Consider the following 26,164-nt stretch of genomic DNA (forward strand, 5'->3'; position numbering starts at 1 on the left):
CCCATTTTAACTTAGCTATTTGTTAAATGTATTACTTATTTTTTATCTTTAAGGATTTAATTCTGAACCAAGAATTTACACAAGTTAGAGCTAGCAAGGGTTTATTAAATTACGTCTAGTAATAGTGTCCTCAGGAGAGGACTTTTCCCCAACTACATTTTCAGTCTTGACCAAACAGATTTTAAGTGCTCCTTCTAATTTGTCTTCCATCTCTTTCCTTTAAAAGCTTTCACAGGAATATTTTTGAAAAATAAATACTCAGCCTTTATCTGCAAAGCTTTTGGTCTGAATTTGATGTTTCCCCATCCACTTTCCCCTCCTCCTCCCTTGCTGTAAACTCCAGTGCTGAGTTGTCGAATTTCTTTATATATTACCATTGATATTTATCCCAGGCTTCATCAAAATATCCTGTCAAATAGAGGTCTGTGTCTCAATGAAAAAGAAAATTACAGTGAATTGATAAGCAATTGCAGCTCTGCAGTATTTCTACAAGAAGGGCAAATATTTCAGAGGTCTTGTCGTGTGTCAACGTATGTGTTTTACCAGTGTTATGACTATTGATCTGCTTGTTCCCAAGTAAGTCCTTACCGGTCATGTTCCAAAGTTTCCCTTGCTGTATAGCTCTGAAGAAGTCAATGAAGTTGAATTGTCAGTGGGGTTGTATCTTGAGTAGATTTTGTTTTCTATAGCACATTTGTGTGCATTTTTCAGGTGACCTGCAATAATTTAAGGTGCAGTTAAGGGGGAATTTATGTACATGTTTTTCTATGTTAATTTTTTTCTGAAATCCGTCAGAAAGAGGAAGGCCTTGAGTCAACGTTACATTTTAAATTGTCTGACGTGATCTAGACTAAGAGAATTTTCAGAATGAGGGAGTTTGGTGTCTTTAAGCTTCAGGCTGCGAAATACAAAGTTCTGTCTTTATTAAAGCAAGGGCTTAGGAAAGCCAAATTTGGCATCCTCATGAAGAACAATTTCTGCTATCAGAAGTTGCTTGAGGATGTAAGGTGACCTAAGGTATAAGTAGCGTATAAGTTTTGACTATGGATACCAGTCCTACTCTGTTTTACTTAGGTGTGTGAGCATCTACTCATTTTAGTGGTATTATTCTTGCCTTAGAGCAGTGTGAGCAAGAAGAATCATGCTTGTTCTCCCCTATATCATTGTACAGACTTCATCTATGTAAGTAGCGTAAATGTCGAGAATATTGGGCATATTTGTCATTGCTGCTGAGAACACTGGAGCTTTTTCCCCCTGTTGAATTACAGCTGATATGATAGTAGCTCTGCTACAGCAGCCTTAGAGGCTGATGATCAATTCTGTCCTTAAAAGCTGTTTTTCTTCTGCAGGCACTGCATTTAAAAAATAAGAATAAATTCTGTGTCTGGAAAATTTCTCATACATTTGAGCAATTGAAACCCTCAGTGAAATTAAAGCATGTTACAAAATATGAAAGCATCTTTGCTTATAAGCAAGAAACCAGGCTATCTATGGCAAATACATCTTGCTTTTCTCTGTAATAAATAGGCTTCAAAGCAAAAGTCAGAAACACTTCTAAAAATAGTTTTTTAATAGCTTTTATGAATTACTGTATTGTTTTTAGAATTGTAAGAGTGGCTGAATTTGAGTATTTGGTTTCAGTATTTGGCTTTTAATTTGTCTGCTTGGTGGTTGTATTGGTCTAAATGAAAAAGGGAAAAAAAGAGTGTGTCCTAGTTCACGTTACTTTTGTCTCAGTCAGGTAGATATTGTCTAACATGCTGAAGGCTGGTTTGTGACAGTCTTTTTTTCTCTGCTATGCAATACTTGGAGATATCAGAAGTGATGCAGCACAATGAGGCAGATAAACAAGTGCCTTTGGACCCAGTCCTAGACCTCACATGGACAGAAGGGGTGCTCAGGACCTTGTGTGTTTTCATATTTTAAAAGGGTATAGATGAAAACCCTTTTACTATAGCTGGAGTTTAATTTCAAGAGCTTTATATGAATATGAAAGATTAGCATGAATTTTGGAAGAGCTGATGTGCAAGTAGGATGATTTCGGAGTATTTGTTTTCTAAATGGGAAAAAATAATCATACATTTTTGTTTTGTTTTTCTTGAATGAAAAGCTAGAAAATACTTTTTTTTTTTTTGAAATTATAGTGTTTGGAGTTAATCAGAGAAATAAAGGAGGGGCTGATCCTTTTCTTGTTGCTTGCAAATTGTAAATTGCAGTTATTCGCAATCATGCTTATAGCTGGCATGGGTTCATGCACATAATCAGCTGCTTTTTGAATGCCTGTTCTATTGTTCTGTTTTATTTATGGATTCAGTTGTGATGAGAAAGATGTTATGAAGTTGTTTGGATAAAGCCTTGGAAATGTCTTTTAGCAGTTTTGAATGTCAGCGAGTGCCTGGAGTTTGGGGTACAAACCAGGGCTGTGAACAGCACTGGAAATTTAGATGACAAAGTTGAGTTTTCACTGGCAAAATGGAAGGTCAAATTCTGCTTTCAGACTTTGAAGCACATGAGCCAGCAAAATTCTGGACTGACACAGGCACGTTGTTGCCGTCCTGTTGAAATACAGCCAGATGCAGAAGCCATAAGGTCAGGAGTCATCCCATCGATTTCAGCATCCGGACCTGTTAGCAGTCTGATCTAACCCTGCTCCTGGTGGTACAGGAGGCTGAATTTCTACCTCCAGTCTCCTTGCACAAATGACGTGGCAGCAGACTTTTGGTGCTAATTATCAGCACTAATCTTCTGATTGATGCAAGTTCGCTTATGTGATTATTTTCCTTAATAGCTATGGTTTTGTGCCAAGGCTATCAGAGGGGATGGCGGACTGCTCAGGGGACACTCGCCCTGTGTTACTGGTTCTACTGTCTCACCTGCTGAATCCACTTGGGCAATGCTCTTTGAGTCTGCACTTCCTAAAATCTTTGGTTTTGCCTCTCCTTTTGGTCTTAATCTGCATAAACTGCTTTCTTTCCTGGGAAGGCATCAGTTCTGTGTTTCTAAATGTATGGTGATGCAGGACTTCCATTTTTTTGGGACCACTCTCAATGTCCGAACACAGATAATAGTAATTTCTCAGTGGCAGATTTTAATTTTTTTTTCCCTCTGTGCCTTTCAATGAAAGCAATGTTTTGGCTAAAAACTGGTCAGGAGATGAACTTTAATTCTTCATCACTCATTTCTTGCTGGATCTCCGTGAAAGGCAAAATGGGGATTGTTGTGTGAGTAGTAACATACATAGAGTGGGCTGACTTCTCGCCTGTGTGAAAAGGTGCCTTTTGCTGTGTCTTCCCAAATAAGTGAATGTCATCATTACTTGGATCTTCCCTACTCCTCCTGTCCAGTGGGAATTATTATTTTCACAGAGTTTTGTTATATCAGTAGCCATGTTCCACAGCAGATAACACATCTGTAGAAGATGTGTATATTGCAGGATGATACTACGTCATGTGCAGCTGCAAGCACTTTCCAGATAGGGTTAAAATTCTCTATCAGCTCTCTAAAAATCATTAGGGTTTTTTTAAATAGGAAGGAAATAAACTGGTTGGTTAGGTACTATGCAGGGAGCTTTTAATTAGGAGATGTTTAAATCTGATTCAACTGTCAAAGAATTGAATTCATGAATTATGTTTGCTACAGTTGTTTATTTTTTTAGTAACACTGTATTTTCTGTGCACTGCCCTAGGGGATAAATGGTAGCTCCTGACAGATTCAAACACAGCTGGCTGAGAACACTGCTAGTGATGGATGAACGATGTCTTTGTTAATGCCCCTGTATACATAAATGATGGGCTTTATTTATTTATTTCTGAGATGTATCCAATTACACATCTCGGAGCAAATGTCTACCCTTCAGTAAAGCACATAATATTGGCATTAAAAAGACAACCCCTGAAATCAGTGATCAATGCATTTTCCTCACTCTCCAGAGAGAAATTGAAATAAAAGGTAGAACTAAAATTCAGCAAATTCAAGTAAGTTCTTCTTTTGCGACCTACTCCTCATCTGTAAGAAGTGACTGAAACTCAACCAGGGAACCTGTTGTCTCTGCTCTGGTGTGCTGGCTTCACGTAAGAGCACTCTTCCACATGGCCTGGATGGATCAGTCCCACTGGTGAAGAGCTCAGATTCTGTTGTCAGGCAGTGATGGCTAGGGTTCGCTAGGCTGTTATCTACTGGGATATGTTTTGGTGAAGTGAGCCTAATTATTTGAGATGGAGGAGAATGAATGGTTTTGCTGTTCATGTAGCTTCAACATAGGATTTTGTTGGGTTTTTTACTCTCTGTGTGTGTATTAATGAACTGATCCAATTTAGAACTTGAGATGTCCAACATTACAAACTCTGCAGTGTAAATCAAGTTAGTTTATTTTATCATGTAGGTTAGCTACATACTGAAATAATTTTTAGTATTTTTCTATTAAAGGATTAGTCTGGATTAAGATGGATATGCAGGTAATCAGGGCGTTAAACACTTTTAGACTTGAGATCTGTTATAGTTATGACATAAATTGATAACATAGCTAAAACTTGAATCTTCTGACCTAGCAAGGAGTAAGTCTCCTGTCCAGTCCTTGATTCCCAAAGCAAGCATGTTATCTGTTACAGGGCCGCTGGAGTCAGGTAGAAGGCACAAATCAGCCCTACAGGCCTCAGCACAAGCAGGTGGCAATATAGACTGACAGAGCTCTGAAACATTTGGAAAGCTGTGGAGCCCTAAAACAGAGAGAGCTGGCATGCAGATGGAAGCCTAAGAAGCAGTTGAGCTAACGTATGTTTGCAGTTTTCACAGGAGTGGTTGCTGCTCGGCTTTACCGCTTATATATTGTCCACCCTTCTTCCCTGATGGTAATAGCCTAGCAGTTTATGAAGCCCCTTTGCAGAGGCAGAGAAGCGCAAACAAGCCTTATTCTTCAGTTTTAGCTGCTGTGAAGTGTAGCGAACATGTTTGTTTCTCATTCTGCCTTGCTGAAATGTGCCTTTCTGTCTCTGAAATGTGGTGTTTTCATGTTGGATACTGTAGCTCTTCAAGAATTTGCATTCCAACAAAGTTTAGCAAGACAGAATTGCAACTACTAATCAAATCATTTAGAGTTCAGTTTGGTTTCTAGTCTTACTAGTTATTTTTCACTGGTTTCTGTGCTATCATGTTGTTGTGATAATCTTGGCAGGGATCTGTCACTCTGTGTTGGCATAATTGAAACTTGTTTTCCCTGAGGAATCACTCTGCTGTTTGTTTTATTTGTTTACTGACATTGACAGAGATCCTAATGGCTTTTAAAACCCAATTTGTGCATCACTGAATATCCTCCAAAGAGGAAAATAAAATTAAATTTATCAGAATAGGGTCCCCCATGCAAGGCTTTGTCTGGGTCTTAGACTCCACCTGACCACCTAGCTCTGTGTCTAGATTTGGCATAGTGAGCTGCCTTTTTTGTTTATTTCCAGTTCCGTCTTCAGGGCTTTTCTCATTAAGATACTTGAAAAGATAAATGACAATAAGTTATTTAGGGCATCAGTATAAGTTGACCAACCTTGCCTTGTGAGAAATAAATTAACTTTTATTAAAAAGGAGATTGAGATAACAAAACAATAACCACAGTAAAATTCCGCTTTTGGGAGGGTGTACATGATGGTATCTTTTCCTATTGTCATAAATCAGGTTAATTGTTTAGATATCTTTTTTGTTTTATTTATCTACGGTATCAAAGTATTTATGCACGTATTTTGTTTAAGCCTTTGAAGAATTTCAGTGAGATCATTTGGACTGCTTGCATTCATAATGCCTTGCTGAAGTGCAGTTATGGATAAATGTATGGCTTATCGCATCCCATGCTCCATAGGAGCATGCACACAAATAAATGATGAGGCACAGGACAGACGTTCAGGAATGTGAGAAGGAAAGGTGGGTTTCTTCAGAAGCTAAAGAATACAGGCTAATTTATTTTTGTCATCCCCAAAGCTGTGGGTTTGCACTGGATGAAGATTCAGATACTTTTTATTTTACTGAAGTGACTTAGACCATTTCTAATTACCTTTTGACATACTTCCTTGTCATTCAAGCAGATAGGTATTGCCCAGATTTAGTGAGCTCTGACTGTGAACGTCACAAGGAGATAAGTTTAAAAATATTGCTGATTTTAAAGGTTATCTGTCAGTTTGTATATGTACAGCTATGAGCCAAACCAATCTGACTGCAAACCAGAGCTCTGTAGTATGATAACACTCTGCCTTTCTTACTGTATATCTCTTTAGTAAATCTCCCTGACTTTGATAGCACTATAATAGTAATAGATCTGCAATATTTATGTTGCCTCTTCTCAGGAAATGTTCTAATGTGCGTTGGAAAGGTGGGTAATTAGTCTTATCTTCTTCTTTACAGAAGGTAAATCAGAGGTACAGGGAGAGAACCCAGACCATCTGACTCCCCCCTCCTTGTTCTCATTGCTTGGCTCAGTAGTACTAATCTTGACAATATGCGTTTCAGTCTGATCTATATGTTGTATTACATTGCAGTGCCCAGAACAAGGATTTTGGCTACTGGTGGTGCATCACACAATAAAACGATCTTACAGGTAAGAAGAAAATTGAATACTTTGCTTTAATTTGCAGTTACATTTTCATTTTGATTTTGCTATACTGAATCCAAATCAGTGCAGCTGCACAGGAATATGTGGAAATGGGATTGAGAATCTGCTGCAGGTCGTTGGGGCTTTTCTTCAGGTTTAGTGTGGAAACTGTTAGCCCAGTGCTTTTTACACCTGACTAGTTCTATGAATGTGTGTATCCAAAGCCCTGTGATTTTCTGGTCTCATTACTTAAATCAATCAGCAAAGAAATCAATAAGAGACTTGATACAAATTCTTGAGATTTTTGTGGTTTTTGTCATTCAGATCAAAGTTGGACTATGGGTTTAAACTGGAGCGTGGTTATGCTGGTGTCGAACACTCAAAAAAATCCACTTCAAACAAACAAAATCCCACATACAAACCTCAAAACCCTGCCCTTGCTGCTCTGAGTATTTGTTACTTATTAGCATCATGTCACATACGGAGGGGAGGCTACTCTTCTGCATAGTCCGTCCTCCCTCTTCTCACCTTCCCCTTCTGCTGCTGTTGCTGGACATCCAGGCATGGTTAAGATCATTCATCCATCTTTCTGGGAGCAGACTACCAGGTGTTTCTACGTGTTGAGATTTGGCAAAGCCTTACTGACACATAGTAAGAGGCCTCTCACCTGGCTTTTACTAGCATAAAGCTAGACATCTGGATTGGGATTCATCTTGCCCAAATCCAGTCATCTGTGATGTTGTGTATATGATCTGTCAATCCTGTAATAGTCAGGAGAGATCCAGTCAGTTACATTATAAAGGAAACCGAATGGTGTCTTGACTTACCAAATGCAGATGTCTCCCTCTGAGTGAACCTGAGAGCTTTCTGCACTCCACTGACTGCCTTGACAAGCTCCCCTTTGACTACAGGTTCCAACACTGAGCCTGGAGGTAGGCATTTACACCAAAAGGTACCTGTCTTAATCTTTGGCTAAGTCCTGGTGCTGGAGTTGATCAGCACAGGGTGATTTTTTTTCTGGAGATGTTAATCCCTTTCCATCAGCTAAAGAAAGTCTAGAGGCCAGCTTTAACTAATACCATACTCTGACAGTAATAATCACATGAAAGGAAGGTCATCTGCTCTGCAAAACCTGAGCTGGACTAAATGGAGGTTGAAGAGCAAAGAGTGAAAAACTGACTTTCTGCTAAGGCATCTAAAACATGTTTGTATAACCATTGGTTGTACAGCTGATTAGGACACAGCAAATTTGGCATGTTTTGCCTGTAGATGTCACTTCTCTTCATCTGCTTTGGTTATTTTGCTTAAGAACTTGACGTTAGAAAATTAACTGATAGGTTAATTGCTTAAAACATTGGTCCCTACTGGGGTAATTCTACTCAGAATACATCAGGAAAGAGATTGGATTAATAGATGAGTTTGTTTTTAAAGCTGCATTTCCAATTTAGGTCCCAAGAGTATCTCCTTGCTGTGCAATATAGGCAGAGAACAGAATGGTTTTATAGCATGTAATTCTGCAGCACAGCTGAAGAGTCGCAGGGATGGGGGAGTGGTGGCTGTGGTGCTTGCTCTTCACATGTAACAATACAGCTGCTTTTAAAACTTCTTAGAAGTGTCTTAAAACAATATGATCAATACAGTGTCATCCACTTAATTCAATCACTGGTTAATTGGATCCTTCTTTTTAATTTAATCAGAACCTCAGAAACCATATAAGTTGCGTGAAGAATAACAGCTTCCACCCTTATCATGGTCAATTTTGGATAATTTGTTCCAGGGCTACGAAAGGCTATCATTTAATTAACATTCAGTAACTCCTATATTTTACACTGCAAAGGAGGCAACTTAGGAAAATCTGTTAGAAAGAAAAAATATAGTAGGGCAGTTTCTCTGTGGTTCTGGGAAGCTTTTTATAACAGATGTGGTCCTTGATTAATGACCACATGAAACACTGAAATATTTTTAACAGTAAAAGCTGTAAAAAAAAAAAAAAAAAAAGCTGTTTCTTTAAAAGTTATTAGTGGGAGATACCACAGTTTCAAATGACTTCCTGAATATATGAACTTGGAATAATTTTAACTTTATAATGACGTGTCACAAAAGGTAGTTGTTGTTTGTAGTATTAGAGCACTTATTAGCATTCGGTATAGGGCTGCATTGTATAAAGCTCTGCAGAGATGCAGAATAGACCTGTGTTGTCCAAAGGAATGTACAATTCAGGCTTAAGAAAAGGAATACCTATCAGAGTCGGGATGAAGAAGCAGATGGGGAATGTGCTGAAACACTACAGTAATATTGCCTGGCAGGATGGGCAGTGGAACCAGCATTCTGTGACCTTATAATTTCCAGAGGGTTTTTTAATAGATACCATGATTAATCTTCTATTTGTCTTCTAGCATTGAAGCTCATGTACTGCTCAATACTTGCATGCAAGCACGGTTAGATGTTACTGACCTGGCTATCTTATCAGAAGAGTGTTTTAAGTGTATAATGTCGGGCTTTCATTGGATTCTAGTGAGCAGCCAGCCACCTTTGTTTAATATTATGATAATTGGTGATTTTCAAAGGTTTTGATTTGCAGATTCCCCACAAACTTTCAGAGAAAGAGGCAAAATCCTTTAAAAAATCCTGCTGTTTTTTTCTGTAGCATATATGAACTGAATTTCTTAGTCATCTTTTATGAAGCCATGGGGCCCATGATCAGTAGGGCTGTGAATTCCTGGGTCAGAGTTGTAGATCACTAATCCAAATGGTCTGGACTCCTGGGCATTCTGGCTTTATTTAGACTTAATTGTCTGGATGTAAATCGGGTGATTCTTTGTTCCCTTTGGCAAAAGTAATAAAACCAGCACAAGTTAAATCTGAATTGTTACCTGCTTCTTACAGTGCTCAGCCTGAGGGACACTTGCAATCCTAGAGAAGATGAAACTGAAATGGATGGAGTTTGTTGACAATATTTTTGGAAAAGTGTTATTGAATCTCCTGTGTCCCTATCCAAATGTCTTAATTTTTTCCCTTTTTTATGTATTTTTCTAAACCTACACTGTGGGGAAAAGGATATGTACTCAGTGAATGCGCAATGCCTGGTATTTATTTCAGTGCAGAACAATGTGTGGTCAAAAATCTTTAGTGTCTGATACCATGACAAATTCTTTGCCTGTAAAATTTTCTTTGTATAGCCCAAGCCAAGTTGAGAAGTGTCTCTGTACATCTTCATAGCTCAGGATCCCTTGAATATAGGAAAATTCCTGGTAAATGTAGACTGGAACAAGCTCCCATGTCATTCTTTCTGCTAACCCTAATATGATGGGAATGGTGGAGGTGACGAAGACAGGCTTAGCAGGCCTTCATTCTGCTGGAACTTCTATTTTATCAAAGTTAAGAACTGAGGACCCATGACCGGTTCCTCTCGCCTTCCTTCCGGCTTGGCTCAGCCATAAATGTGATGGAAGAAAACAGGCACCAGTTGTGGATTCCTGAGCAGATCTCCTTGATTACATCTTCTTGATGTAAGTCTTTGGCATGGGCTGGTTGTGTGAGCTTATGAGGGAGGCACTGCTTAAAACCAGACTCCTCTGAACTTGCAATAAAGAGACCTGGAGAGAAATGGAACTTGATTTCCTGGCTGCAGTTATAATTCTAGCTCAGATTTACCATTACCGTCTTGTGTGACAAGCTCAGGACTCATCATTTCCTGCAGCGCTTCTTTCCCTGGGTACCCAAATGCTTGTCTGATGTGTATGGTAGTTATTTGTTTTCCTGAGCAGTGATAGGGTATTGCTTCTCCCTTATTGTTCATGGACATATGTAACCGATGCTTTGATACTTCTCAGGTCCTGTCTGATGTGTTCAATGCACCAGTGTATACTATCGATACCACCAACTCTGCTTGTTTAGGAAGTGCTTACAGAGCAATTCACGGTAAGACTGTGAGGAGATACTTCTGAGTGGTCTGGGCATCTAATTTCAGTTGATTAATACTTGGGATTAACATTACTGAAAAAGAGGGGAGACTAAAGCTGTGTGAATCTACTGGAAGGTCGCTCAGGTCAAAGAGGGTCTTTTGCTTTTAGTATACTTGGATCAGGCCCAAGAATAACAGTTACTTTGTAATTCAAATCTGGTGGCTGCTTCTGAGCCAAGGGATAGGGCCTGAAAACTGTTGGTACTTTCAGAGGAAGGCCTAGGACCTTAATGTGTTGAGTGGCTACCTTGATGTGCCACTCTTAGGGGAATACAGCCAACTGAAGGTGTTGGTGTAGCTTGCTGCCCTGCTTTGTGGACCAGGCTGTGAACCGGGTTGCTAAAATGTGAAACCAGACCAAAGATCAGTGCAAGCAAAGAAGACTAGAGAGGGCAGGGATGACATAACCAGGAATATTGCTGGCCAAGTAAATGTTTTTCAACCTGTATGTGTCTTCCAGCTTTTAAATGTCAAGATGAAGGATACGCAAGGTGTCCTGGGCTCAATATGCTTTCTCTTGTAAAAGCATAAAGTTGGGATACTCTCAGGTTGACCAGTCATTTTGCTCACTGTACCACATCTCTCCTTGTAATGCAACAGTCCAAGTCCCAGATTTAAAGTGTTAATTAACTTATATCTATTAATGCATGCAGATGTATGTTAAGGGTGGGCCCTCAGCCATTTGAGAGTTGAATCCCAGGCAGGAGATTTTATTCCTATTTTTAAAACAGTTCCTAGTATCTTACAACTAAACAAGTCAAGGAATGTGTATCAAATTCTTAAGTCCTTATTTAGGTCAAATTTTGTTAGCCTTAGTTTTTTTTTTATTAGATTCTTTAGGATTTGGACCTGAAGACACGGACAGCTTCAGTACAAATTCATGTAAGATCATGGTATTGCAACAAGCATGGAAAAGATAACATCAGCCATCAGAAGAAATCAGCCAGGTTTTAATTTTAGAAGCAAATTCTGCTGTCACGTTATAGCATCTGAACACTACATGCTCTCTTGCATTTGAAAACAGCACAGAAAATTGCACAGCGAAAACTGGAGTCGATGTGTTTAATACACTCAGCATGCTCTTCTGTTTATTTCCAAAAAATATACAAGGGTTTTGACAAGCAAAGTATGCTTCTGCAGGACAGCAGAAACAGTCCTGTTAGATTATCAGTATGTCTGAAGCCACAATAAGACCATTTTTCCACCTTGGGGGCCAAGTTTCCAAGCTGTTTTTCTCTGTACTCAAACTTTGCCCACTGCTTCAGAAGCCAGCAGAAGCTTCCCAGCACCTAATGCTGCAGGCAAATTCCTTGTCCATGAATGCATGTAAAATGTGAATTTGTCATTAAAGTTTGTACACATATATTTCATGTGTATGGAAGATGAGTATTCCCTCTGCCAGTTTGGCATATGAAATCTTGAGGCTTGGTTGACAGAGCGTTTGAGAGATTTCAGATGCCATGCTGATGGAGGGACTCCTTAGCTCAGATATTCTGCCAGCCAAGCCCCAGGGGTTTGCAGTGTGTGTTTCTAAATGGCATTTTTGATTGATGCTTTCAGCTGACTCACTCTTGGCCAGGCAAAGGAATTGAGTAAAAGTGAAGACTTGCTAATATAAATGAAATATTGATGGCAAGGGTTTCTTAATAATATTACCGTGTACAAGTAGGGTGTTCCACAGTTAGCCTGGGGTACTTAGTAGGTATGCATGGAACTCCTGAAATTGCGAGTTACTTGCAAAGCAAAATGCTGTAGTAGCAGAACTCCCCTATTATTCTGCTTCCTTATATAAAAATATATTTAATAATTTGCAGGATATTTTCTTGGCAGTGTTTTCATTTCTCTTCCTGCTTTTTGTTTAGTCACATTTTGCCCTTGAATCCCTTGCTTCCACATATTTTTACTGCTGTTTACTGTATTGTTGTAACCATAAATAATTACTGATATTCTTGAGCAGCATTTCTGCTGCTTACGTATTCTCCAGGGTACGAATTGAGTGAGTGGCAAAAACTCAATCACAGAGTCCCAATTTCCTGGGCTAGCGCACAGGAATGTAAGATCTTCTGCCATTTATCCTTCAGTCCTGAATGCTGACCTGACCAGGGAAGATCAATATAATGTATTAATTTGCCAGTCCCTCATCGTGCTTTTTGCATTGATCAGGGTTGTGATTCTCATTGCAGGGCTTGTAGCTGAAACGAATGCGTCCTTGGCTGATGCTGTGAAATTAGCACCAGAGCCTAAATTGGCTGTTACACCAGCTGCTGGGGCTGAGGAGGTGAGCGAACTTGGGAATACAATTTTTCTTTTAATTTCCTGTCTGCTTCAAAATGTAGTGTTTGTAGTGTACTCTTCTAGTAAAACAGATTAACTTAAAAAACATTTGGTTACACAGTTCTTGCTCCTTGTTGTAAAGATAGATTTGATTTGGAGAAATCTTTAGTGCTGTAATGATGCAATGATCTGATCACTCCATCCAGGTCTGTGAGACTGATTTTTCCAAGTAGGTATGATCAGAGAGCAAAATCTGTTTGTTAAGGGACAGAAAAAGTTATAAAATAGGTTGAATTTGGATATAGGTCAGTCAGATTGTAATGGACAGCATAGTCTTGACTGATAGTCTGCAGCAAGCAGCATGGAAAAAGTCATGGTGGTAGTACTTTCTGGCTTCTTGGAAAACATCCCCAACAAATCCTTCCTGATCTTAAGCAGTGAAAGAGCAATTCTATATCTTTACTTGTAGTTCCCAGTTGGAAAGCGTTCCAGCTGGGAGGATTCGGTAGGCACAGCTTCAGTACTGTGCTCATCTCAAGGTGAAATTTGTGCTTTGTGGGACCACATAGATAAAGCAAAAGAAACAGTCATTGTTGCTAACTGTGGTTCCAGCACCTGTAAGACTGGTGCAGCCCTGCACTTCAGGAGTCAAAAGCCTTAGTTTACAACACCTTCTGAAATAACATGTCCAGTAATAAATAAAATTACTAGAGAACACAAGTTTAAATAACCAGAAGTGAATCTAACTCTGTCTTCAGCTGTGCAGAAACTTTTACATCAACACAGCCCTTACTCTCTCCATTTATGAGATTTGGATGTGCCCTAACTACAGGCAACAAGGTTTTAAAGCTTTTATTTAAACTGGGAAATTAATGATCTGCCAAAACTACTAACTCCCAGCTACATGTGTAGTGGAGCACCAGATATCATCATAAGTAATAATAGAAATGATCATGCTGCATTGTGCCTGCCAGCATATTATTTAATTATTAACTGAGATGGAGGAGATCAGTAATCGAATAGAAGTCCCCTTCAGAAATATTAAGACATTGAATAATTTAAACTTGATTGATCTGATCTCATTTACTCAACCTTCCCCCCTCATTTTAAAAGATAAAATAATTAACAGCAATGACCTATGTCGTGTGTTCTGCAGCTGAAGCCTTCTGCAGGGAATACACTTCAGGAGCAGATCCCTGGTGTATGATTCGACCTCATGCTGCTGCCCTGTTCCCCCCAAAAATGCTGTCTGCAGAAAAGCTGCCAGGCAGGCTTGTGTGGAGCTGGAGAGTGCTCAGAGACCTGCTTTTGACCCCCCAGTGCTGCTTCAGCTATAAAAACTCAAGGGCAGGGAATGCAGCTGTCACTCACAGGGGCCTTGCAAGAACAGCAAGCACCTTGTACCCCTGCAGCGGCCAAGCTGACCTAGCTGGGGAGATCAGTGGGGAATTCATTTACTTCTTTCTATTTTACTGTCTGCATAAAATGGCCTGGAAGCTAAAAGAGTTAATTATCTCCCTCTCAATACTTTTCTTCTCCTTTTCCACTTGGTTACACCTGGCTCTCATAGCACGTCTTTTTATTGGTTTTAAATGATGTACAGCAGTGAATTATTGCCCCAGTAGATAAGACTGAATGATAGAGAAAGTAGTGGCCAAACGGCATGTGGAGAAATAACTGTTCCTGCATGTTGGCTTAGCTTGCCAGCTTCATTCCATTAAAAGCAGTTTCTTGCAATTACATATTCCACACCATTTTTTTTTTCCTTTCCTGTCTTATAATTTTGCAGTTGATGGTGGATTCCCTGGCTAGTTTCATGGCTGTGAAACTGCAGAAAGCCAGAGGGCCTGTCAGTAATACAGTGTGTTAGCATGAACAGTGCAGTAAAAATTCATAATGTGATGAGTCAGTTTGATTCTGTTTTTCACAGAGCTGCATCGCCCTGTCCATCCAATTTCATTCTGTTGAGGTTAGAGCCTTTCACTTAAATGATGGGTCTTTTTATAAACTTCAAAGTCGTCCTGAGGTTAAGTTCTGTCTCACTGAGGAGCTCATCTGAAAGAGTCTGGCTAACCAATGTGAAATTCCCCGGACCACTTTCCTGCATTTTTTGGACAGCTACAGCTAAATCTTGGCAGGGTGGAGAAAAAACAGGTCATAACACAGCAATCTGCTCTGATTTCATCCTTTCTTCCTGGTATAGGTTGGAGACAACATGTGTTAGATCATTGGAGAGAGGAAAACCTCCTATAGAAAAGGTCAAACATGACAGTTTGATGTAGCTTACTCTTCATTGCCAAGGCTTATGCACGCAGTAGGGGTTTCCAGGAACCAAAAATGCAAAAAGTGTTTCTTTGATTGCTGAGGGATCGTTTGTGATAATGAATGTGAGTTCAGAAAGGAAGGGCAGGGCACACAAAACCTCTCTTCTGGTTCAATTAAACTGATGGGCAGGTAAAATAGAATAAAGTCTCAAAATGGGGAGCATAGAGCTTGTGATGGGTGATGAATTAGTAGTTATTGGAAACTGAAGTCACATAAGCTCCAACTTGTCTGGCAAAAATGTGAGTTTATCCTGTAGCAGGCCATCCTGCCTTGAAGAGACCATTTCAAAGAGGGTAAATGCCTCTCTCTGGCTATGACCCCAAGTCTCTTAGCTGAACCTGCTGTCACAGTAAATTTGTGGGGTGTGGGGTCTCACTTGAGCTTGTTTCTAATTCTGTCACAAGATATTCTGGTGGGAGCCACTGTGGTGATAGTCTTTGGTCAGTTACTCAACCAGGGTAGCTGAAGTCAGTCATCTGTGGGTTAATCCTTGTTCCCTATTTTAAGAATAGCAAAAAGTAAAGAGTCATCTCATCTCTTTAGAGCCTCCTCTCCACCCCCTCCCATGGAGAAAGACTAATCAGAACCACTAAGCGTGACCAGAAATAACCAGGAGATTCTTAAGCAATAAGTATATTTTACAGACAGAACGAATCTATCATTCCAGCATTAGAATTCAGATTTATTTTAGTAATCTATTAAAACAGAGATGGTTGGCTTGTGGGTAATTAAGCAAAACATCATGAGAGAGAACATGATTATTTGGAGTTGGATCACTTGTGCTTATATATTCCGTGTGCCTAGTGTTAGATTTATTGGGATATTGTCCTGTAGGGTTTTTTAGGGAGAACACATAGCACACGACCTCTGGATGTGTATTTTTGATTGCATTATTGACTCTACTGAGACATATTAATCCTGCAAAAATTCAGGAAGGGAAAATGTAGACCTAACTGGTTTTCTTGACTTTGGTAAATTGCCTTGTAAGTAGGGGGATTTATAGAAATGACCCCATTACCCAGGAAGGTTATAATGACTTAGTTATTGATTTAAAATAATTATATTTTTGTTGAGTTAGATTTTTGAGGGGGGAGGTTATTTTCCAGAATTGGTTTAGGTTGCTAATTTACTGCAAAGTAGGTAATAATAATACAACCACCAAAATATAATAGGTATTGATGGGAGTTTGATTAAGGTGATTTGTGTAGCCAATATTTTTTTTAACCTATTAAACTGATTAAGATAGGCTTGCAGAATGAATATCTGAAGTAAATTAAGTAACTCTTGGAGTATGGTTCCTTGGAGGAGTCTTCAGAGTATTTCAGCACACCGTCATATTCTTTCTGCTTTACAAGTATTCTTTCTGTGTTAAGAAAGGTGAACAACTGCTATGACTTAAAAATAAAACACCTGTAACTCTTGATTTCTTAGGCAAATCTCTTGAGTAATTCGAGTTTGGTTTTGGTTTTTTTAAAGAAAGGGACCTATCAGAAGTGGTAAGTGTTTGTAAGAGACTGATTAATTTTAACCAATTCAGGGTAGATTAAATGTACTAGGGTAGATTAAAATTAGTTAATCACCAGCATCACCTTTGTCATTTGTAAATTTTGACTTGCTCTGATCATTGGCTAACATACCATTGCAGGAGATAGAAGGATCCATGTGGATTGTTGCTTGCTGTAATAATTTGTAGCTCGTTTTGCTTTTAGAGAGTGGCAGGACAAAAGTAAAAGCCCTGTTGAATTAATAGAATCACAGAATAGTCAGGCTTGGAAAGGACCTTAAGATCATCTAGTTCCAACCCCCCTGCCATGGGCAGGGACTCCTCGCACTAGACCGTGCTGTCTAAGGCTCTCTCCAACCTGGCCTTGAGCACTGCCAGGGATGGAGCATTCACAACTTCCCTTGTGCATCATGTATTTATATTTCAGGGGGGTTTATTTCCTCCATTATCAACTACACCAAATGGAAAAAGGAAATGGGAAGTTTAGAGCAACTTTTACCAATGGCTTAGAGCCCTAATGATAAAACAACAGGTTTTGTGGTTTTTGCGTTTGGTCCCAAGCACTGCTCTGGTACCTGTAAGAACCAGAAGGCTGAAGAGCTGGTAGTGAAGAAACTATTATTCAGGCTGCCAGAAGAGCAATCTTCTCTGCAGTATTGAGATAAGACTGCTAGATACAGAGACCTCTACTCTGCTGTTGAGCCAACACAGGCAAGACAACAATCTACAACTCAAATTTAGCTTGAAGCGATTCTTCTGTTAGTCTCTCAAAAAGAGTTGTCTATTTGCTCACTTAACTCATAGGCTGGTGCCATGGTGAAAGGTGGTATGAGGATGACATATTTGATTTGCACTAGAGCACAAGGTAACGCTTATTTGAATGTGTTTTCCAGGCAGGGCAGGTTAAGTTATTCCTTATTATAATGCAGTATTTATCATTAGCATTTTCTTAGTTATTTGTGGGACTGTCAGAGTGGGGCCAGATTTTCCCAGAAGAGAAGTTTAGGGTTTGCAAATGACGCTGTCACAGTAATGCAGAGCCATCTGAGTACTGCTGATGTTGTGGAGTAGGCTACAGAGATAAGCAGGAGAAGAGGCCATAATATAGCAAGGACAATTAAATTATGGACAATAATAAGATTCATGTTGTGATACATGTAATTACTTTTGTTAAATATCATGGTTTGATACATTAGGTTTGAGGCTATGACAGACAGGGAATTTATGTTCTTGAGTTTTTATGCATCGAGAGATCTTTATTCCCTTTGGACCTTAGTTATAAAAATAAATCTATATAATTGCCTCAAGATAAAGACCCCTGGAATCGCTTAGGAGGATTTGCCTGAGGTTCTGCAGGGGCAGTTCAGTTGTGGCAGACACAGTGAAGCATCTTTCACAGACACAGCTGTGTGCACTCTCAGGCCATATTCTCAGTCACTGCAGTTGGGCTTTTCTTCTCCATACTTCATGAGAGCTGCTCTGCTTTGGCCTCAAACTTCAGCTGGTGTCAAGCTGGCATGTAAAATACTACTTGTGAAAAGCCTGTAGAAGTGCTGCACTTGTCAGCCATGATGTACTGATGGTATTACAGCCAGATTCCCTGAGGAAGAGGAATTTAGGACTTTGGCTTAGCCCTCTGAACTGCACTGCTTTTTACCCCAAAGGAAAAAAATAGAGTACAAGGAATATTCTTAATTTTTTGTTTGCATTTCTTTCAGATGGTCCATAATGCAGCATTCATTTACACTAATGGCCAAGAAGCTTATTGCAAATGCCTGAATTTTGTCAATTAGCAAGCTAAGTGCTTAAGTCCAATAAACAGGAAAAGAAACTGTATCAGTAAATGATGTTGTTCATTTATTTTGACACATTTTAATTTAGAATGATGTATTAACAATAATGCTTCCCAGCCTTCTAATAAATATGCTGTTGTGTATTTTGTAGAAATACTGCTGGGTAAGTAATACAGAGCCTGTTTTCTCTGGGCTCACTTACCAATGCAGCTTTGTTGTGCTGAATCTTTGCTGAGAAGTGCTTAGGGTTTATCAGATTACTGAACAGCAAAGTAAGGAATAGAGAGGCTTGATTATAGATGATTCAGTGAATAAAGGTGCTGGTTTTGTTTGGCATACTGATACTGCCAGTTATAGCTGTAGTTGCCTGGTCAATATGTTTTGTACTCTGATGTGCATATTTAGGAGAAATGGGAGCAATAATACCCTTTGGGAACATGGCAAGAGTATATATATGTATATATATATGCACCGAGCCTGCAAGGCCCTCATGCAGTTAGTTAAAAATACTATGCTGAGACAAGTGGCATTTCATAATAGGGGTTCATTTTATTTTCTAACCCCATAAATCTTCATGGATCTCATATCTCTGTCCTGTGGAGGAGTTGGGGCACATACATGTTAAATAACTTGCCCAGGGTCACTGAACAAGTCTGTTGCAGAAGAAGAAACAAGTATTTTTCTGTGTTTTAATCAGTGAAAGATACTGTAAGACCAGTCAGTCTTACAGTTCTGTCACTGTGAAATGGATCTTGCACCATCTCACTGGTCACTGTGAGATGGATTTTAAAACTGTCATAATGATGCCTTGGCTAGCAAACAGTGTCTCTTTCCCTTTGCTGTAGATGCTCCTTCTCTTTTTCCCCTCCATATACTTAACCTGTTGTGGAAATGTACTTTGACTTCTGTAACATCTGATAGTAATAGGAAGGAGTTCATCTAAACAGGCTCCTGCAGAATTTGTCCATAAAGTCTCTGTCACATGGCCTTGTGGAAGGTGGAATTGAGAATGAAGAGGTATTTCCAGGTGTCACTGGTCAGACTGAAACCATCATTCAGGAAGAGCGAAACACAGAAACTGGATGTTTTGCCATTAACTGAAACACAAAACTAAAAGACACAATTTTTTTATCTCCTAGATTAGCAAACAGTCTGATTTTTATTTTTTTTTTAATTCATCTGAGAAAGTGTGACTTGAAGACACTGAGGCTGATGCAGGACTGTACATGAAACTGGGCAAGAACAACTCTTATCTCTTCCTACAGCCTCATAGTTTACACTTGAAATATTTTCCTCCTGAGTTTTTCATGCAAATACATACCCGGTTGTTGGCTGTGGATCTTACCCGGATAAAATGCACTTAAATTGCACTTAAATGCTGGATCTCACTTATTGATGAGAGCAGTAATTCAGTTTACTGGGTATGATTCATTATAGCTCTATAACCTCTGTGAACCTGGAGCCAGAAGCTGGACTGCCCTGATTATGAATAACATCAGTGCAGAGGGCTTGTAGACTAGACTGGCGGCCCCCAGGATTCATTGCGGTACGACCTGATGGCATCCTCTTAAGGACTGCTCATGCCTATACCAGACCCCACACTAGCTCCTGGCAGTCCCTTCTTTGTGCTCAAGCTAGCAAATGAGTGAATCTGTTCTGGTATGGCTTGTCAAACTACTGATTTTAGTAGATGGACAGTTCAGAAAGAGGAGATAAGGAAGGAGGTGTATCTCTAAGTTTTAGGTTTGAGCCAGCAGTAGGGCTAGGCTTTGTTCAGGCTTTCTGCTATGTAACCTGGTCACATACTAGCAGCTCATCTTCCGTGATGCATCCTGTGACGAATTTGAAGCAAAGGAGAAAAAAAATAAGTAATGAATGATGCAAATCCCTACATGGATTTTGCCAGTATCCAAAGGCATAGGGTGTATTTGAATCTGGGGTTTTGATTCTTTTTATGGTTGTAACAATTAATTCCTGAAGAATTCTAGCTAATGAAATGCAAAAAAGCTACTCAGATGCTCGGTTTAGTTGTGGAGAGAAGTTGTGTCTCCATTTGTCCTCCAGAATGTGGGATCAGGGATTGACGAATCTGGTCATGGAGCAGATTGTAGATGGGAAAATTCATGGCTGTGGAAGGTGTGAAAGAGAGCATTTGATATTTCCATATCAAATAGACACGGAAGTATGAGAGTGGCAGGAGAGGGAGCGTGAAGTGTATTTTAGAATGATCTGGTCAGCGTATTAGCCAAGGAGGACCTTTCTTTTCTAGCAGTGGTGTTTGACTGTGCTAGAGAGTGGCAGTGTACTTACTAGCAAGGCCAAAGAGGATGGGACAGAGGCACTGATCCGTTGTGAGGTAGTGGAGGGAGGCAAGGACAGGAGTTCTGCCTGGGTGATTAGAACAGCTATTACAGAGGGGGTATGTCGGACTGGGAGAGGTGACTTCAACCGAGCTGCTTCCACTGGAAGTGATGACTTCTGCTTATAGCAAGAATGCAGTCACAATGAGAACCTGTGCGTGTCATAAAATTAGTCTTCAAAGAAGATGGTAAAAATTACTGTGATATTCGAAGAGGGAAGAATCTGCAGCATTTCCTAAGCAAATTGGGGGAAAAAACCACAGACCCCTACGTACCGTGATGATGCTGCATTTTTCAGGTCTGAAGATGTTTTTTTAACTGTGGCATGATTTAGAAGCCTAATTTTTCAACCTAGACATATTTATTTCTTTTTCCTATTTAGCTCTATCGTCCACTTCTGAAAAGATATGCTGAACTTGAACAGAAGGTTATCTACAACCCAACCTCCTCTTGTCTTGCGAAATAGAAGCAGACAAAATTTATAAGCTGGCTGGAGTGGACTCCCAAGGAGAAGATCAGAGAAGATTTGCTCAGAATTTACTGGCATTGTTTAAATCATTTTGCTCCTCTTTGTAGACAAATAATTTTTAAGTGTCTGTGTTTGTGTTGGTGGAAAAAATTACATTGTGATTGAAAACCTGATTAAAAAAGCATCATATTGCTCTGTGTGTTTGTGACTTCAATTTTTCTTAGGTACTTTTCGCATCATCTTCGCTGTTTAGCTGGATGACAAAGTCAAGTTCCTTGTATAGATGAATCACTCTATCCACCTCTGTCAGCTTTGATTTCATGTGTTTAGCATGGCAGCCCCTGCATGAGGTTCTAGCACAGTATCTTAGTTCCACAACTTCTGCTTAAATCGTTCGAGACTATCTTTTTGTACATCTGTAACTCATCGATGTTTGTGTCTTTGCCTCCATGAAACCAGCAGAAAGCATAAGTATACTGACTTAATTCCATCTTTCTTTAATATGTGGGATATTTGTGGTGTGAAGGCTGATTAAAGTCTTTAAAGACTCCCTGGGATCCTCATAGAAGGTGAATTCTTGTTACATGACACTATGGAAAGTCTGTTGTGTGATAAAACATGACGTAGTTGGATCTTATAAATTGTGGATAGCACAGAGGCCTTATGACACAGATGCCATTGCACAGTGTTTCACTTGGCATCAGTTCTGTAAAGAAAAGAAAATAAGGGATCAAAAGTGGGAAGTGTTACATGTTTCCTTCCTGTTTCAAAGAGCAGAATCAGTTCATCAGCACATTGGTTTAGGGTTATTCCTTTTTCCTTTCCTCCTGCAGGTGTCATGGCTGTGGAACATTTTGTATTTTCCTGAGTGCATCTGCAGAAATAGGGCTCTGGCATCACTAATATCCATTTCTTTCTTGGAGATACTGAGCAGAACTGCTGGCTGTCTTACTCTGTTGCTACTCTTTGAATGTTGTAGTCCAGGTTAAGCAGCATCTAGCTGAGAAAATCTAAAGAGGAAATACAAGCCAGGACATTTTTCAACAGAGATGTATGGAAGTCGCAGAGTTGGAGTGAACATCCTAGTTCACCCTGTGCAGGTGGGAAGGTTTTACTGCACCATTCTGCAGTGCCAGTATCTTTCCCTTAGGATAGAATTTCTTCTGGGAGTAAACCAGACTTATTTAATGAAAGTGACTGAAGCCTTTCTTCCCTTCTTGTAGAAATGTGCCTAGGAAATAAGCCAGGGAATTGCAGGGAATAGAGGATCTCTACTGAGTATTTGAGAGCTGGATTATGGAGCTGGGTGACTCAGATTTGTATTCTTCATATGAAAGTGACACAGGAGCACTCTCCCTGTCCCTACCTGACCTCTGTGATGAGGGTGGGAACCCCTTGCCATGATTCACCTCTGGAGTGGCAGGGAAATGGGCATGTTCCCCCTTCGCTCTCCCTTTTATGTGCTTCATTTGCAAGAATGAACAGTGCCTTTTCTTTTTGTTCACAACTGAATAATTATAACTTCTCTTGTTATTAGCATGATTACTCAGGAAGGTCAAGAATTACATTTCCGAGTTTCTAAAGCAGGCTTCTTTTAAGCAATTGCTTTAAAAGGCAGCATTAGAAATACACATATATCTCTTTTATGTGCTTATTACTCTAGGTCCCAGGGTACAGTGCTAAAATGTATAATACTTCTCACAGGCCTCCACTGTCAGCAGTTGCTTTGTCATTGAGCCCGGCTGTAGAAAGGTACAGCAGGATTCATCAATTCAACTTAAACAATGCCTACTAGTTTAAGCAGCATTATCATCATCATTAGTCTTTCGCTCTGCCTGGTTACTGGTTTGACATCAAGGGTAACCACACAGGGAAGGGATTCAGAGCAGTGTTTCAGCTTTGTGCAGTTTTGGTGACAATTTCTTGAGTAGCTCATTTGGCTTATCAGAGTGAGAAGACTGATGTGTCTTGTAGCTTTGTGGCTTTATTTGCCCCTGAAATGGGAGGCTAGGGGTCAATTTCTTACTCAGCCAAAGGAGGTTAAAGCTTATATTTCCCAGCTCATACCACATGTTGGAACAGTTCTAGATGGTTTCTAGGGTTGGATCTAGATGATCTTTAAGGTCCCTTCCAACCCAAACCATGCTGTGATTCTATTATTCTAGATAATATGTTGGCTCCTAGCAAAGTGTTATGTGGTGCTAGTAGGATGTTCTTTAGATGGTTTAATTACTTTCTGGGCCTGAGCTCTCTTCTGGATAGGAGGAAAGATACATGTCCTTTTCTTTTGAGCTGGGTTGCGGGTCTCTGATGTGTTCCATGTTAGCATTAAAACACTGTTTCCTCAAGGTAGCTGATGCACCGTGTACTTGGAGCTGGAGTCTCTGAGAAAAAACTCAGATGCATGGCTCCGAAGGGCCAGGAGTTGAACACCACTGAGTTATAGTATTGCTGTGGTGATGGGTTTATTAGGGCTGGCCTCTGAGGAATGGTGTCTGGTGCATAAGAATTTATAGACAAGCTCTTTTTTTTTTCCAGCTCTCCAAAGTTGCACATGTTCACTGACTGGTGTCAGATAGAATAAGACTCAATAAATCTTCCCCTTGAAAGGTCCTTTGAAGAAATGCTGCTGTAAGTCTCCCACCACTCTTTTCTTTTTGTCTTTCCAGGAATGCACATTAGCTTGCCAAGGAGCCACAGGCTCTCGTGCACATCCCCCAGGGATAGAAGGATCTCATGCCCTTTGGTTTCCAAAATCATGTAGGTTTTTTTGCCAGCTTGCCTACCTTATGTTATTCTGGTTGTCTGGAGCAGACAGGTTACTGAATTAACATCTTAGCTAACAGGAATCTAAAGGAAAGACACTGTCTTCTACGTCAATGTATTTGATGGGGGTTGATTCCCTCCCTTCCCCATAAGTGACCTTACTGTTCTTCAAGGTGAACAACATGGCATCCCCATCTTGTCTGGATGGAAGGTTAGCTTCTGTGTTTAAAGACCTGCTGAGCTATTCCCAGTCTAAACTAATCTGTTGAAAAATTGATATTATCTTGACTGCCGCAAGGAGGTTGTTCATCGCTGTCTAACCTCACAGCTCCTGTCTTGCACAACTAAAGCCACTCTAGGTTGGAGATGGGCAAGGAAGTTACATGGAAAAATCCAAGCAGCTTCCTTAAATCAGTGGCCTTGTGCCCTCACCCATCCATCAGAGCTGCACTGGATTCACCCACAAGCTCCTGGTGTACTGTGACCCTAAGACAGTTTTCATTGCAGCCCGAAGTCTTTAAAGTCTTTTGTGATGCAGCTGGAAACAAACAGGGAAAAATGTTTGCTTTTTCTTAAGGGATCAGTCTGAGAGCTGGAGCTCTGATTGAATAAGTAATGTACTGAAAAAAGTCTATGCTCTGTCAGTGCTTTAATAAGTAATTGAGCTGAATGCTGCCATGTGTGATCCCAGTGGGACCTTTCTGTTTTTCAGCTTGCTTTTCCTTTGGAGTTGCAGCTACCACCACAGATCACAGAGCAGTGCAGTGAAGGATGTGTATCTAAACCCACAAAAGACAAAGCAGAACTCTGAACAAATCATTTGTTTTGTCTGTATTTCTGTTACTTTGGTCACTAGACTGCTGCACACAGGTTAGTGGCTGAGGGAAGGGAAGAGTAACATTTTAGAGAAGTAAACTGTCTGCTGTTGGTGCTTGTTATGAATATGGGGCCAAATTATTGCCCCTTCCCTAACAGAAAAGTGATACTTGGATTTTAATTCTCCTCAGCTGCTGATTTTTCATATAACCTGTTTTGTGAGATCTCAACCCTCATGTTAAATTGGGTTGAAAACAAACATATGGCTAAGGATGAAAAGCAGGTGGGTGGACATTCACTCAGACACCAGGGAATCACTATCCCCTAAGGAGCGTTTTCTTAAGAAGCTTCTCTGAAAGTGACTGATTCCATATGGCTTGAAATTTTAGTAGTGTTCTACTTTTGTGCAGGTTGGGTACAAAATCATACCTGCACCAAAGGATCTTACCTTGTTACTACTTTACACTCATCTTGTACAGGTCAAAACCAGAGAGTGATGTGCAAGGGAAAAGAACTTGGGATGAATTTTCCTGGTAACCCGCTTTTTTTCTGAGCTTGTCTCTGAAGTGTGTGAGTAGGACATCTTTGACTGAGATATTCAGAGTAGTCGCAGCTGCTGCTTACCTTCTGTGCTTTTATTACAGCCTAGGTCAAGCCTCTTTGGTTAGGCACTTCAAGGGGTTTAGCTTTCAGTCACCAAAGCTTACATTACCAGAGTGTATGACTTACAGATAATTTTTTCCCCCTTGGAACATTTTTTACCTCTCCTGCAGCAGACGTGACCTTTTCTTGTACATGCTTTGCCTTGTTAGCTGTTTCCACTTCTGTGGGATGCTAAGAACTTCTCTTACGTGACACTTCCCTGAGTGAACTTGTCTCCTCCTGAAATCCAGCCCCAAGAGTCGTTTTTCTTTACTTGTTCTTCTGCTCCTCTGTTGCTTCTTAAAGTTGGCCTTGACAAACGGAATGATGCTTCTGCAGTGATCCCAGACTTCAGGGTATGTATCAACCACTGTGGGAACTTGATGATTTTGTTCAATATTCTTGAAGCATATCCCTGAGGTGTTAAGGGTAAAGGAACAGCTATTGCTGATTATGGATACTCCTATGATCTGACTTTAGTCTTTGCTAAGTTGCTTCATCCATTGATGTGTTAGCCTGCCCATTAGGACAACTGGGGATATTTTTAATTGCATACAATATTTCTTGCTCTAAGATTTTTAGATGACAGATATTAGTGATATGTTGTTTGTTACGATGCTCTGATTAGCTCTGCTTTTGTTTGGTATGTTGTGCCTTAGTAGTTTGTAATGTATCCATCTGGT

General features: G+C 40.0%; 1 protein-coding gene across 2 annotated transcripts in view; it reads left to right on the top strand.

Annotated features, from left to right (window-relative positions):
• XYLB (xylulokinase) overlaps nucleotides 1-21,450 on the top strand; it is an 85,039-nt gene extending 63,589 nt beyond the window's left edge. For both annotated transcript variants that reach the window (XM_065666859.1, XM_065666858.1), the window contains exons 16-19: nucleotides 6,516-6,574; nucleotides 10,402-10,489; nucleotides 12,716-12,810; nucleotides 21,171-21,450. In XM_065666859.1, the coding sequence (XP_065522931.1) occupies nucleotides 6,516-6,574; nucleotides 10,402-10,489; nucleotides 12,716-12,810; nucleotides 21,171-21,254 (326 nt within the window). In that variant the 3' untranslated portion in view covers nucleotides 21,255-21,450. The remainder of the gene's footprint in view (nucleotides 1-6,515; nucleotides 6,575-10,401; nucleotides 10,490-12,715; nucleotides 12,811-21,170) is intronic.
• The last annotated feature ends 4,714 nt before the right edge of the window (nucleotides 21,451-26,164 follow it).

The sequence above is a fragment of the Lathamus discolor genome, chromosome 2, assembly GCF_037157495.1.
Source record: "Lathamus discolor isolate bLatDis1 chromosome 2, bLatDis1.hap1, whole genome shotgun sequence".
Lineage (NCBI taxonomy): Eukaryota > Metazoa > Chordata > Aves > Psittaciformes > Psittacidae > Lathamus > Lathamus discolor.